This window comes from Scylla paramamosain, chromosome 13 (assembly GCF_035594125.1).
Source record: "Scylla paramamosain isolate STU-SP2022 chromosome 13, ASM3559412v1, whole genome shotgun sequence".
NCBI lineage: Eukaryota > Metazoa > Arthropoda > Malacostraca > Decapoda > Portunidae > Scylla > Scylla paramamosain.
This window is the reverse complement of record NC_087163.1, coordinates 7,895,001-7,910,000: the sequence shown is the minus strand read 5'-3', so window position 1 is coordinate 7,910,000 and position 15,000 is coordinate 7,895,001. Positions and strand designations below refer to the sequence as shown.

The 15,000-nt window shown below is 37.9% G+C and overlaps 1 protein-coding gene across 1 annotated transcript in view; it reads right to left on the bottom strand.

Annotated features, from left to right (window-relative positions):
- LOC135106653 (hemicentin-1-like) overlaps nt 1-15,000 on the bottom strand; it is a 198,662-nt gene that overhangs the window by 40,916 nt on the left and 142,746 nt on the right. Inside the window, 1 exon segment of the mRNA XM_064015949.1 lies at nt 5,840-5,960. Coding sequence (XP_063872019.1) covers nt 5,840-5,960 — 121 coding nt within the window.

Here is a 15,000-nt window from a genome sequence, read left to right as displayed (position 1 = left end):
GAGGAGCCGCAGGAAGAGAGAGGAGGGCGAAGCTTAGAAATAGTGAAAGACGAGCAAACAGAGAAAGTTGTGAAGAAAGCAAGTAAATACGCCTAGAAAACAACGCCAGGAAATAGAAAAAGTTGGGATGGAAGAGAAAAAACGGAGAGAAAAAATACCAGAAAGAACAAACGTTAAAGCACGTAAAATAATGTTCGGAAAGATCAGACAACCTGCAACTGAGTAAACTATAAAAAAGAAAAAAGACATACAAAACGAAAGGAATAACAGAGAACAAAAAACATTAACTATGGAAGATGGCAAAAAAAATTTTTCGAAACGAATCTAAAAGGACACGTTGAGAATAGAAAGAGAAAAAAAAAATAAAAGAAAAGAAATCCCACACATTCGAAACGTCAGGAGAAACCAGCCACACACACGCATCAGAGACAGACCTTAAACCGTATTTAATAATGGCCACGTTTTCAAAGATGCACGAGGCGTCTGTCGTAACATGTGGTGACAGGAATAATTCTGTACAGGACGTGGCTGAGGGACAGGAAGGAGAAAACTGATACTGTTTAAACCCGAGAATAGAATAAGTGAGCAGGATGACGTGGGGGATGTACGTAGGCGAAGGTACAGTAGCTAGCGTATGTGGTCAGCTGTCAAATCTCACCTACATTGTGTTTAGTGTTTTCTTTCAACGCTTATCTTTCTGATCTGATAATTTCATCACAAAGCATGACAAGCAGTCTTTCAGCAGGTCGTGTACATCAGATTTTTTATTTTTTTCATTAATGCAAGGCCAACAACAAAAAAATATTATATATATATATATATATATATATATATATATATATATATATATATATATATATATATATATATATATATATATATATATATATATATATATATATATATATATATATATATATATATATATATATATATATATATATATATATATATAAGCCCACTGAATACCAGGTCCCATAGAGAATTCCAAATAGAAAAATCAAATAATGGAGGATAAGTGTCTTGAAACCTCCCTCTTGAAAGAGTTCAAGTCATAGGAAGGAAAAAATAAAGAAGCAGACAGGGAGTTCCAGACTTTACCAGAAAAAGAGACGAATGATTGAAAATACTGGTTTACTCTTGCATTTGAGAGGTACACAAAATAGGAATGAGAAAAAGAAGAAAGCCTTGTGCAACGAAACCGTGGGAGGAGGGGAGGCATGTAGTTAGCAAGCTCAGAAGAGCAGTTAGCGTGAAAATAGCGGGAGAAGATAGCAAGAGTTAAGGGGCAGTGCCATACATAGCGGAAGTAAGTGCGGTAGATATGTTGCTCTTTTAAAACCATGACATGTACCTCACCTCTTTCTTTCATCCTTTTCTCTTTTATTCGAGTTTGTTCCTTAGTTCAACCGTTTATACCGAAATGACCGAAATATGTACGTATGACACTTAAGGCTTACATGTTTTTACTGCATTTGTCATTTGAATGCTATTCTGGTAACATGTAAAGGAAGTGAGTGAAGAGTTAACTTCCTCCCCTTTCCCACATAATAAAAAAAAATAAATAAATAAATTGTCGTCCACCCACGTGAATAAAATAAAGTATAAAAGGTTCTAGTAAAATTAATATTAGAGCATATCAACCAATCTATCTATCTATCTATTTATCCCTCTATTAATCAATCAATCTATCTATCTAACTATATATCTTTAACTATATATCTATTGATCTATCTATTTATTTATTTATCTATCCATCTTTATTTATATATCTACTGATCTATCTATCTATCTATTTAAGGGTAAATGTTAGGGATGGAAAGAGAGGACATGGGTGCTTTTTTTTTTTTTATGCAGCTTCGTTTTCGTTCCATTCTCATCTTCGCACGTGTTTGTTCACTTTTGTTTGGTTTCCTCCGGTGCTCGGTGCTCCAACTTGCGAGTTTTGTTTGGTCTTTTTGTCATGTTCGCCTCCGTGCCTTGATTAAAGATGTTTTGTTGTGCCTCAGTATTTTTGTCCTTTTAGGCAAGATGTGTAGGTTTAGGTTATCTTGCTTTTTTGTTGGGAGGGGAGAATTTTCTTCTGCTTACCTTAAAATTATGTACATAAATATACCGAACTTATTTCAACTTAATGTCCCATTAATGTATCTATGCTTTTCACTTTAAATGCCAACTCACAAATACACACGAATTTCCCTGTTCACTTTCGTTTTTAATGTCCAACTCAAAATATTTCTCAGAGACACACCAAATGTGTTTTAATCTAATCAGTCTACTATCTTTTTTTTATTTTATTTCGATTATGCCTAGAGATACAAAAGAGCTAATATGCTCTCATGCTGCAGCAAGCAAAGGTTTTCATGCCAATTACCTCTCATTACTGACTGAAAGAAAAAGTGTTTCACAACACAATGTGAGAGAAAAAACACTCGCAGGGGTTTCATTGCCTTTGTCAAACCGTCAGCGAAATATCGTCTGTAAGGTTTCTGAACAGGTCTCCTTTAAAAATTCATATCTACCTTCAATCATATTCATGATTTTTTATTCATACAAATTCCCTGCGTGCACGACTCGTCCCCCACTTGAAACCAGCAAAGACTACAAACCAGCAGCTTCCAAAGTTTTAAGACCATCTCACACAGGAATGTGAATTGTTCCCACCTCCTATAGTGATCTCATTTACGAAATTTCTACACTACCGTCAGTCACTTTCCTTCTGCCACTTCCTTTCTTAGCTCATGATGCTGTCTCATAAGCGCCATTGCATTTATTGTATAAAAATATTAGTTATTCTTAGCTTTAGTGGAAGTCTTACTAAATAGCTTTCTAACTCACACTTTGCCAACTAAGGGTGAAATCACCGCAGAATGATTAATGGAAAAAGACACTTGTAAGAGCATTACTTTCTCCAAAGGCTTGTTATTCCCGCGTCCTTCTCAGTTATCAAGAAGAGAAAAAAAATATGTGCTATAAGAAAGGTTACCTTATCTTTAAAACAGGTGGTCACTAAAACTCTCGGTAAAATAGCATGAAATTGTACAATTCTCAAATGAATCTTAAATTTAACAAACTCGAAGGAATATAAGAGTGTAGATAATAAAACTTCAGTATAAAATTAGCAAAACTCATAAATATAAAGGTGAGAAAAATCCAGATGAAGTGCAGCTTAAAATAAAAGTAATCTTGAAAAGTTACACACCAGCAGACGCATAATTTTAGACGTAATGAAGACAGGAAATTACCTTCGTGAAAACTGTAACTCGAAAGACGGAGATGAAAGACTAAGTAAAAATTCAGAGCTGCTTTATGAGTTCATATTCATTAGGAATAGTAAGAATATATATATATATATATATATATATATATATATATATATATATATATATATATATATATATATATAGAGAGAGAGAGAGAGAGAGAGAGAGAGAGAGAGAGAGAGAGAGAGAGAGAGAGAGAGAGAGAGAGAGAGAGAGAGAGAGAGAGAGAGAGAGAGAGAGAGAGAGAGAGAGAGAGAGAGAGAGAGAGAGAGAGAGAGAGAGAGAGAGAGAGAGAGAGAGAGAGAGAGAGAGAGAGAGAGAGAGAGAGAGAGAGAGAGAGAGAGAGAGAGAGAGAGAGAGAGAGAGAGAGAGAGAGAGAGAGAGAGAGAGAGAGAGAGAGAGAGAGAGAGAGAGAGAGAGAGAGAGAACAGAAAGATAGATAAATCTAGATATATAGATAGATAGATGGATAGATAGATAGATATAGTTCTCATTCGCTATTGCCTTTCCAACATTAATTTGTTTTTTCATTTTATTTTTCATTTGTCTGACGTCATTTCCCCCACTGTTAACCATAAAATGACTAAACGTAATTGATATTTTCAGCCTCTCCAGTATATATATATATATATATATATATATATATATATATATATATATATATATATATATATATATATATATATATATATATATATATATATATATATATCTCTCTCTCTCTCTCTCTCTCTCTCTCTCTCTCTCTCTCTCTCTCTCTCTCTCTCTCTCACGCCAGGCAGTTATCAATTCCCTCTCCTCTTTCCTCCCTCATTCCCTCAGTTCGCTCCTTTTCTCTCCTCCTCTGCTCTTCATCTCGCCCCCACGTGTCCTCAGGTAATGAAGAAAAGACTTACGTAGCTCCCTAATTATCTTTTGTAAATTGGTGCTACATTCTAATTAATGCCTCACAGTTTGGCTTTCTTACTCCTTCTGCTTCCGTCCGCTTCTTCATTAAAGCTTCTTATTTTGTTTCTTTTCTTCTTAACTTCTGGAAATTAAGTGACGATAAGTTTTCTTCTGAGTGCAATTTTTATTATACCTTTGAGTGTTTCTATCTGTCCATCGATCAGTCTATCTATCTATCTATCTTTTTATCAGTCTGTCTGTTTATCTATACATCTATCTATAAATCTATCTATATATCAATGTACCTACCTGTTAATCAATTACTCTATGTATGTATCTATCTAATTATCCATCTAATAATCTATTTATTTACATTTTTTTTTATGTGTGTGTCTTCCTATCAATCAGTCTATCAGTCACTATATCTGTCTACCTATTAATCTATCTATCCATCAATTTATCAACATATCCATTCATATTATTTAACTATCCCTTCTTGTGTATATATCTAATTTTTCACAAACCAACCGAATACCTTCCCACGTACCTACCTCCCTATCTGTCTATCTATCTAGCGGCCTGTTTATCTCTCTATTTACGTCTTTATCTCATTTTGGCGTTCCTCAAAACGAGGTCTTCCTTTTTCTCTTTTTTTTTTTTAACTATGAAAATGTTATAACATGTTTCGTGAGTTATCTAGTCAAGAAGAAACTTTCAGCCACTTCCTTTACTTTTAAAAGATTTTTGTAGCTCATTAGGCTTAACTCCCCATTGCCGCGATGGCTGAAACGAGATGAACAAAGACTAGAAATATCTAACATACCCACCTCAAGATAACACACACACACACACACACACACACACACACACACACACACACACCGGTTAGTGAAGTGGTCAGTACGCTCGGCTCACAACCGAGAAGGCCCGAGTTGAGTCCCGGGATCGGCGAGGCAAATGGTCTAGTCTCTTAATGTTCACCAAGCAATAATTAGATAAGGGATATAAGCTGAAAGGTTGTGACATCGCTGTTTGATGTGTGAGTGGTCTCAGTCCTACCCAAAGATCCATCATTATAAACTCTGGGATAGATGACCCGCAGACGACGATGGGTGAATGACACACACACACACACACACACACACACACACACACACACACACACACACACACACACACACACACACACACACACACACATACACACACACACACACACACACACACACACACACATGTGCAGTTCATCTCTCTTGCGTTACTTTCAGATACTCTTTTTTCAGCTTCTTCCCATCCTTTCCTTCATACAGTTCTTTACTTCTTCATATTCATTCTTTTCTTTTCTTCTTCAAACCGTCTGCTTTTTTTAAACCTCTTGACGATAACACCTCCTCCCTCCTTGTCCACGTTAAGTATTCCTCCTTACCTTTGTCCAAGCATCATTACTAAAGCTCTCATCTCCTCCCAACCCTTCATGCACACTCCTTAATAATGTCGTACTCATTTTCCTCTCTCTTAATTAGGAAAGACAGATATGCAAAACTATTTTATATTTACTATTTTCATACTTTCCACTAATAAAAAAAATTTAAGTTCAATACTCACTCCATCGAGGCTATAACATTAATTTCCTCGTTATCACTGTGCCCTGATATCACTCACTCAATCAATCAGTCAATCAATCTAACCTCCATTCACGATGCAGGACAGCCTCAGTGGACTCCCCTCATCTGCGGTGACGGTGAAAGTGACGGTCTTGCCTGTGTGTAACGCCACGCGGATCATAGAAGGAGGCTCCACCACCGTCACCTGTGTAAAGGAGACAGCAAACACTCTCAGATTAAATCATTCACTCCTACAGACAATTTCCAAACTTATACAATTACCAGTCTTAGGTCAGAGTAAATATAGGTATAACTGACGCGCATGGTTACCTAATGATTTTCTTTTTTACTATATCATTCCAAAGACCTAAAAATTAAAGCATTTACCCATACAGACAATGCCCAAGCTTAAACTCGTACAATTACCAGTTTTAGGCCAGAATAAATATGGATACAATGGAAGTGCAAGAATAATTTTTTTTTAATCTTTTCATTGCAAAGGAGACAGCAAATAAACTCAGATTAACCTATTCACCCCTACAGACAACGTCCAACCTTATACAATTATCAGTTTCATGACAAGCTAAATATAGGTATAACTGATGTGCGTGAATAACTAAATGTAACTTCATTCTTCCCACTTTATTACAAAGGAGATAGAAAGGAGGAGGAGGCAGTAGGCACCTAACGAAACGATAATTACTCCCAGTGAGGTTTAAAGCACTGGATCAGGGGGTGCTGTGAACTTATTATTAAACCCAGCTGTGACCTCACTGAACGTTCCCCTTTGTGTCTCAACACAAGGGGGCAGTCACATCCTGCCCTCTGATGACAACTCTCTTCCTCCACACAAAACTACAAACACCTAATAACACACACACCCTTCACACAAAATTTCAAAATTATCATGGCGACTCCTACACCAGCCTCGGAGTCCCCAACTGGGGAGGGGACCACAAATGTCCCCAGGTCGGACTGCCCTACTGACAACGACCCTGTGTCTCGACTGCCCCCTCAACTTTTTCTTCATTAACTTCTGCAACATTCGCGGTCTTAGATCTAATTTTCAATCTGTAGAACACCACCTCTCCTCTTCTAAACCTCATCTTTTTCTAACTGAAACTCAGGTGTCTGAAGCAACTGACAGTACCCCCTTTTCTGTTCCCTCCTACTTTCACTATCCTCATTTCCAATCCAAATCTGGATGTTGCGTATATGTGCGCAACGACTTAACTGCTCTCGTGACCACGCTCTTGAATCTTCCCAGTTTTCCACCATCTGGCTACGACTACAGAGTCACTCTCAAACTAAATTTATCTGTGCTGTATACCTCTCAACTAAATCCTCTGACTTTAAGAAATTCTTTCACTTCTTAACTTCCAAAGTGGAGCACATTCTGAGTCTTCCCTTTTGCAGAGATCTCCATTCTTGGAAACTTTAATGTTCACCACCAGCTTTGGCTTTCCTCTCCCTTCACTGACCATCCTGGTGAACTAGCCTTCAACTTTTCTATCCTCCACGACCTAGAGCAATTGGTGCAACACCATACTCGTATTCCTGACCGTCTTGGAGATACGCCCAACATTCTTGACCTTTTCCTGACCTCTAATCCTTCCGCTTATGCTGTCACCCTTTCCTCTCCGTTGGGCTCCTCCGATCACAATCTCATATCTGTATCTTGTCCTATCGCTCCAATCCCTCCTCAGGATCCCCCTAAGCGAAGGTACCTATGGCGTTATGCCTCTGCTAGTTGGGGGCACCTGAGGGGGGTATTTTGCTGATTTTCCTTGGAATGACTACTGCTTCCATGTCAGAGACCCGTCTTTGTGTGCCGAGCGCATAACAAAGTGATAGTGTCTGGCATGGAAGCGTACATTCCTCACTCTTTTTCTCGACCTAAACCTTCCAAACCTTGGTTTAACACAGCTTGTTCTCGTGCTATGTATGATAGAGAGGTGGGCCCACAAAAGGTACTTAAGCCTTCCACCACCAGAATTTCATGCACTTTATATTTCTGCCCAGAACCATGCCAAGTCTGTTGTCCAACTAGCCAAAAACTCCTTCATTAACAGAGTGTCAAAATCTTTCAAGATCTAACTCCCCTCGTGACTTCTGGCATCTAGTAAAAATATAATCAATAACTTTGCTTCTTCTTTCCCTCCTTTATTTCAACCAGATGGCACCACTGCTATCACATCTACTTCTAAAGCTGAACTCTTCGCTCAAACCTTTGCTAAAACCTCTACCTTGGACGATTCTGTGCTTGTTCCTCCCTCTCCTCCACCCTCTGACTACTTCATGCTACCTATTAAAATTCTTCGTAATGGTGTTTTCCATGCCCTCGCTGGCCTAAACCCTCGGAAGGCTTATGGACCTGTTGGGGTCCCTTCTATTGTTTTCCGAAACTGTACCTCCGTGCTTGCACCTTGCCTAGTCAAACTCTTTCAACTATGTCTGTCAACATCTACCTTTCCTTCTTGCTGGAAGTTTGCCTACATTCAGCCTGTTCGTAAAAAGGATGACCGTTCTAATTCCTCAAACTACCGTCCTATTGCTTTAATTTCCTGCCTATTTAAAGTTTTTGAATCTATCCTTAACAGGAAGATTCTTAAACATCTATCACTTCACAGCCTTCTATCTGATCGCCAGTATGGGTCCCGTCAAGGCCGCTCTACTGGTGATCTTCTGGCTTTCCTTACTGAGTCTTGGCCATCCTCTTTTAGAGATTTTGGCGAAACTTTTGCTGTTGCCTTGGATATATCAAAAGCTTTTGATAGAGTCTAGCACTAAACTTCGATTTCTAAACTACCCTCCTACGGCTTCTATCCTTCTCTCTGTAAATTCATCTCAAGTTTCCTTTCTGACCGTTCTATTGCTGCTCTGGTAGATGGTCACTGTTCTTCTCCTAAATCTATTAACAGTGGTGTTCCTCAGGGTTCTGTCCTGTCACCCACTCTCTTCTTATTATTCATTAATGATCTTCTAAACCAAACTTCTTGTCCTATTCACTCCTACGCTGATGATACCACCCTGCACTTTTCAACGTCTTTTCATAGACGTCCAACCCTTCAGGAATTAAACATTTCACGCAGGGAAGCCACAGAAACGCCTGACTTTTGATCTTTCTAAAATTTCTGATTGGGTTAGAGCAAACGTGGTATTGTTCAATGCCTCAAAACTCAATTCCTCCATCTATCAACTCGACACAACCTTCCAGACAATTATCCCCTCTTCTTCAATGACACTCAACTGTCCCCCTCTTCTACACTGAACATCCTCGGTCTATCCTTTACTTATAATCTGAACTGGAAACTTCACATCTCATCTCTAGCTAAAACAGCTTCTATGAAGTTAGACGTTCTGAGACATCTCCGCCAGTTTTCTCACCCCCACCCCCCCAGTTGCTAATTCTGTACTCGTACATGGGCCTTATCCGTCCATGCATGGAATATGCTTCACATGTCTGGGGGTGTTCCACTCATACCACTCTTCTAGACAGGGTGGAATCACAAGCTTTTCGTCTCATCAACTCCTCTCCTCTAACTGACTGTCTTCAGCCTCTCTCTCATCGCCGCATTGTTGCATCTCTAGCTGTCTTCTACCACTATTTTCATGCTAACTGCTCTTCTGATCTTGCTAACTGCATGCCTCCCCTCCTCCCACGGCCTCGGTGCACAAGGCTTTCTTCTTTTTCTCATTCTTATTTTGTTTACTTCTCAAATGCAAGAGTAAACCAGTATTCTCAATCATTCATCCCTTTCTCTGGTAAACTCTGGAACTCCCTGCTTGCTTCTGTATTTCCACCTTCCTATGACTTGAATTCCTTCAAGAGGGAGATTTCAAGACACTTATCCTTCAACTTTTTCCCGTTTTCTGGGACTGGCATCTCAGTGGGATTTTTTTTTTTTATTGGATTTTTGTTGCCCTTGGCATAAAAATAAAAAAAGCAGACCCAGGTAAATTCAGTCAATCTTACAGACAATGCCTAAGTTTATGTAATCATCAGTTTCAGGTCATTGGGAATATATAATTACTGAAATACTTGAATAACTAAATACAGTTTTTTTACCTCTTCATTGCAAAGGAAACTCACATTAATCCACGCACTCCTACCGGCAATGTCCAAGCTTGTACAATCATCAGTTTCAAGTTAGAGCAAATATAACTGAAGCGCATGAATAACTAAAGATAACCCTTCCACTCCTTCATTAAACAAAAAGGCAGCTTCATAATATCATATGTTGACTTTTAGAATATAGGTAAACTGGTAACGTGGTACAGAAAGAGTTAATGGATGAGATAATCGAGAAGTATCCACTATATATCTTATTTGACAGATGATTTAACAGGTAAGACTATTAGTGGATCACCTCTTCCGTAACATGTGCACTAAATAAATACTGAAATGCTGTGCGTGTATTTATCATTCTATCTTTGCTAATTCATGGAGCCATCCCTTAGCCCCGTGTGGTGATGGAGGGTAATGGGCAGTGATGGGTGACAGTAAGGATGCTGAAAAGTGGTGATAGTGCTCAATGGTGATGGGTGGTGATGGGAAGTGACGGTGGTAATGGGTCGTGATGTGTTAGGTTTGGGGGAAATGTGTGGTGATGGTAGTGAAAGGATCATTACGATGTGGCGCGAGAGGTGGTGACGGGGATGATGAGGTTGATGGGCGATGTTTGGGTGATAGATATTTCGAGGTGATGGAATGGAAGAGTTTATGAGGAGTGATGGGTATGATAATATTTGAGGATGAATATAATTGTACCCAAGAGAGATCTGAACAGAATCGTGAAATTATACTAAGTTTTACGAAGCAGTTCGGGGAAAAGATGAAGATTAATAAAATCATACCAACAAGAAATTCAAATATATATACTGAATACGAAGATGATATCATATTGAATTTCACGATGCTCTTCTGAAGAGAGCTGAAGATTAGCAGATAGAAGAACAAATAGACAGACGCACTGACAACATACAAACAAAACCCGATACTTTTAGAATAAAAGATATTCCCGCCACATCTTCCTCATCAGCTTCGTTACTGAAAATTCTGTGATAATGACATTTCCAGAATCTTGTAGCTTGGTGAAGAGGATAAAATATAATACAAACTCAAAAGTATCTTACAAAACTTGTGCCTGAAAGAAATTTATCCACGAATTCCAACTTCAACTGATATTCCATGCTGAGTCTGTTGGTGCTAATATCCTATTCTGTGAAATGTCAGCAAAGATCCTTCTTACCTGACAGACCTCTGGTTTGCATGTATGAGTAACCACTAACTACTTCAGTATCATTTCTTGGTTCGCTTTGTATGGATATTTATGATTATTCCGGGCACTCTCTCTGTCAGTCAATCTCTTCCAAAACACACACACGCACACACACACACACACACACACACATACACACACACATATATATATATATATATATATATATATATATATATATATATATATATATATATATATATATATATATATATATATATATATATATATATATATATATATATATATATATATATATATATATATATACATTATAATAGGTATGTTAGTTTTACCCTCAGATGACCATGTTCGAGAAACCTCTCTCTCTCTCTCTCTCTCTCTCTCTCTCTCTCTCTCTCTCTCCTCTCTCTCTCTCTCTCTCTCTCCTCTCTCTCTCTCTCTCTCTCTCTCTCTCTCTCTCTCTTAGAAGCAGTATCTTCTGCTTCACCTATAAATATAAAAAAATGCAATAAAACATGCACCAACACATCTACTGGACTGTAGAGCAGAGGTGTCAAACACGCGGCCCGTGGGCCACATGCGACCCGCCACACTCTTCAATGCGGCCCGCGACACATCTGCTACTCCAGTCTTCCAGGTGGCCTTCCTTATGTTTATATGATTAATTTATACAGTCTTTCGTCTCTTAAGGTTATCACTTATAGTGAAAAATCAGATCGCTCTCTGTCTTTGTACGTCAGACATATTTATCATGTTTGAAACAATGTCCATTTCGACTATTTTACAGGTATTAAACGTGAACGTGACGCAGCAGGCTCTTGCTTCACCCAGCCTTCGAGCACGAAAACTAGTCTTAGTTTTGTCCCTCGAGTCAGGTGGACTGTTGGAGCGTTACGTATATCCAATATCTCGTATACAAACTTATTTTTTAATCCCTTCATCAGGTTTTCAAAGAAAAAAAAGTTAATGGAGAACATCGTGTAGTGCAGGAAAAGTGGAACATTTTTTACTTTTTTTTTTGTTTTTGTTGCAGTGAATGGAAAACCAACCTCTTTGATTTGTAACCAAAATGTAGCTGTGGCGAAGGAATACAACATTCGCAGGCATTACGCAAGTACTCATGCTTCAAAGTATGATGAATATGGAGGAAAGTTGCGTGAAGGAAAAATTAGGGAGTTAGAACACTCACTCAAAAAGCAGCAGACAGTGTTTAAATGTGTTGAACAAGCCAGTGATGCTGCAGTTCGGGCAAGTTATAGGATTTCACAAGAAATATCTGTATCATCGAAGGTTTTTTTCGGAGGGCAACTTTATAAAGAAATGTGTGTTGTTGGACACGGAAGATATTTGCCCTGAAAACGTCAAGCGCTTGCGAACATAGGCCTCTCAAGAAATACAGTTTCAGATAGAATCAATGAATTATCAGAAAATCTTAACAGTCAGCTCAAGGAAAAAGTTGCTAAATTTGTAGCATTTTTTGTAGCAATTGATGAAAGTACAGATGTAACTGACACAACATAACTTGCAGTTTATATACGTGGTGTAGATGAAAATATGCAGGTAACTGAAGAATTTGTAGAACTGGTAGAACTGGAAGGGAACAACAAAGGGGGATGATATATTTTTTAATTTGGTAGGTGCACTAGATAAAGTAGCTGTTGACTGGATGCAAACTGTGAGTCTGGCTACAGATGGAGCACCTAAAAATGGTTGGTAAAAAAGCTGGCGTGGCAACCAAGTTAAAGGAAAAATTACTAGCTGTGAACTCAAACCATCAACTTCACAGTGTTCATTGCACAATTCACAGACAAGTACTTTCCAGTTAAACATTAAAGATGGATCATGTCATGGATGTTGTTATTAAAGAAGTGAACTTCATACGTGCACGAGGTATAAACCACCGTTAGTTCAACAGCTTATTGGAGGAAATTCACATTCAGTGGCGAAATCTGCCATACCACAATGATGTTCGTTAAGCCGAGGAGTCGTGCTGAAGCGCTTTTATGAATTAAAAAGTGAAATACAGAGGTTTATGCATGAGAAAGGAAGGGATGTGCAGAAACTGAGAGACAAAGAATGGGTTCAAGATCTAGCTTTCTTGGTTGATATGACAAAACACTTCCATTACCTGAATAGAAAGCTGCAAGATCGCAAGAAATTGGTGACAGATTTACATGACTCTATTCGTACCTTTCAGCTGTACCTTAAACTTTTCGAACGCCAATTATTAACAAGTAATAGTGCACACTTTCCAACTCTGAAGTCCCTGCAAGACGCATCTGAGTTTCATGGTGATATCAACACCGAAAAATACTGCAACAAGATTTCCAAGTTAGTGAGCGAGTTCGGAGAAAGATTTGCAGACTTTAAAAACCTTGAGCATGATTTTTCTATTTTCCGCAACCCTTTCTTTGTTAGTGCTGATGAGGTACCAGAACAGTTTCAGTTAGAACTAATTGAGCCTCAGTGTAATTCTGTGTCGAAGGATAAGTTTTCAACCGTTTCATCAGTATGTTGGGCCAACATATCCCCGAATTAAATGTTTGGCCTTAAAGATTGTCAACGTTCGGCAGTACCTATGTCTGCGAACTCTATTCTGTGATGAACTTGAATAAGTCTCGACTCAGGTCTCAACTAGCTGATGAACATCTCAATTCAACACTGAAGGTAGCCACTGCTCAATCCTTAGTGCCAAACATTGATGCACTTGTACAGACACAAGAGATGCCAAGTTTCTGGGAACAGCAGTACTGCAAATTAAGGGAAATAATTGATTGATTACCTTTGCAACTTTGTTTTTAGGTTATACCTGAACACGAGTGTAGATTAAATCCACCTTTATTATTATTATTATTATTATTATTATTATTATTATTATTATTATTATTATTATCATTATTATTATTATTATTATCATTATTACTATTATCATTAATAATAATAATAACAAAAATAATAATAATAATAATAATGATAATAATAATAATAATAATAATAACAATAATAATAATAATAATAATAATAATAATAATAATAATAATAATAATATTATTATTATTATCATTATTATTATTATTATTATTATTATTATTATTATTATTATTATTATTATTACTATTATGTTTAGCATTATTATTATTATTATCATTATTATATTACTCCTTAAGTAAGTGGTATCGATCTGCTTATAATTATCTGGCCCGGGTACTGTATACTCTGATGAAATGTGGCCCGCTGGGGTAAATGAGTTTGACAACCTTGGTGTAGGGTCTCTCTGCAAGCTTTATATTTTTTTTTGTAACATCATCTCAAGTTTATTTTCTGGCTGTTCTATTGCTGCTGTGGTAGACGGTCAGACGGTCACTGTTCTCCTAAATCTATTACCAGTGGTGTTCCTCAGGGTTCTGTCCTGTCACCCACTGTCTTCCCATTGTTTATCAATGATCTAAGCCAAACTTCTAGTCTTATCCACTGTTATGTTAATGATATCACCTTGTATTTTTCCACGTCTTTTCAGAGACGTCCAACCCTTCAGGAATTAAAGAGCTCGCTCAGTGAAGCCACAGAACGCGGCTTATGATCTATCTAAAATTTCTAACTAAGGAGGAGCAAACATAGTATTGTTCAGTGCCTCAAAAACTCAATTCCTTCACCTATCGCCTCGATACAATCTTCCAGACAACTATCCCCTCTTCTTCAAAAACACTCAACTGTCTCCGTCTTCTACACTGAACATTCTCAGTCTCTCCTTTACTAATAATCTTAACTGGAAATCTCATATCTCATCTTTAGCAAAAACAACTACAATGAAGTTAACAGTTCCGAGTCGTCTCTGCCAGCTTTTCTCACCCTCCACCCCCGGCTGCACATAGGCCTTACTCGTGCATGTATGGAGTAAAATTCACATTTATATTAAAGGTGGGGTTCCACTCATACCGCTCTTTTAAACAGGGTGGAATCAAAAGCATTTCGTCTTATCAGCTCCTCTAGTCTAACTGC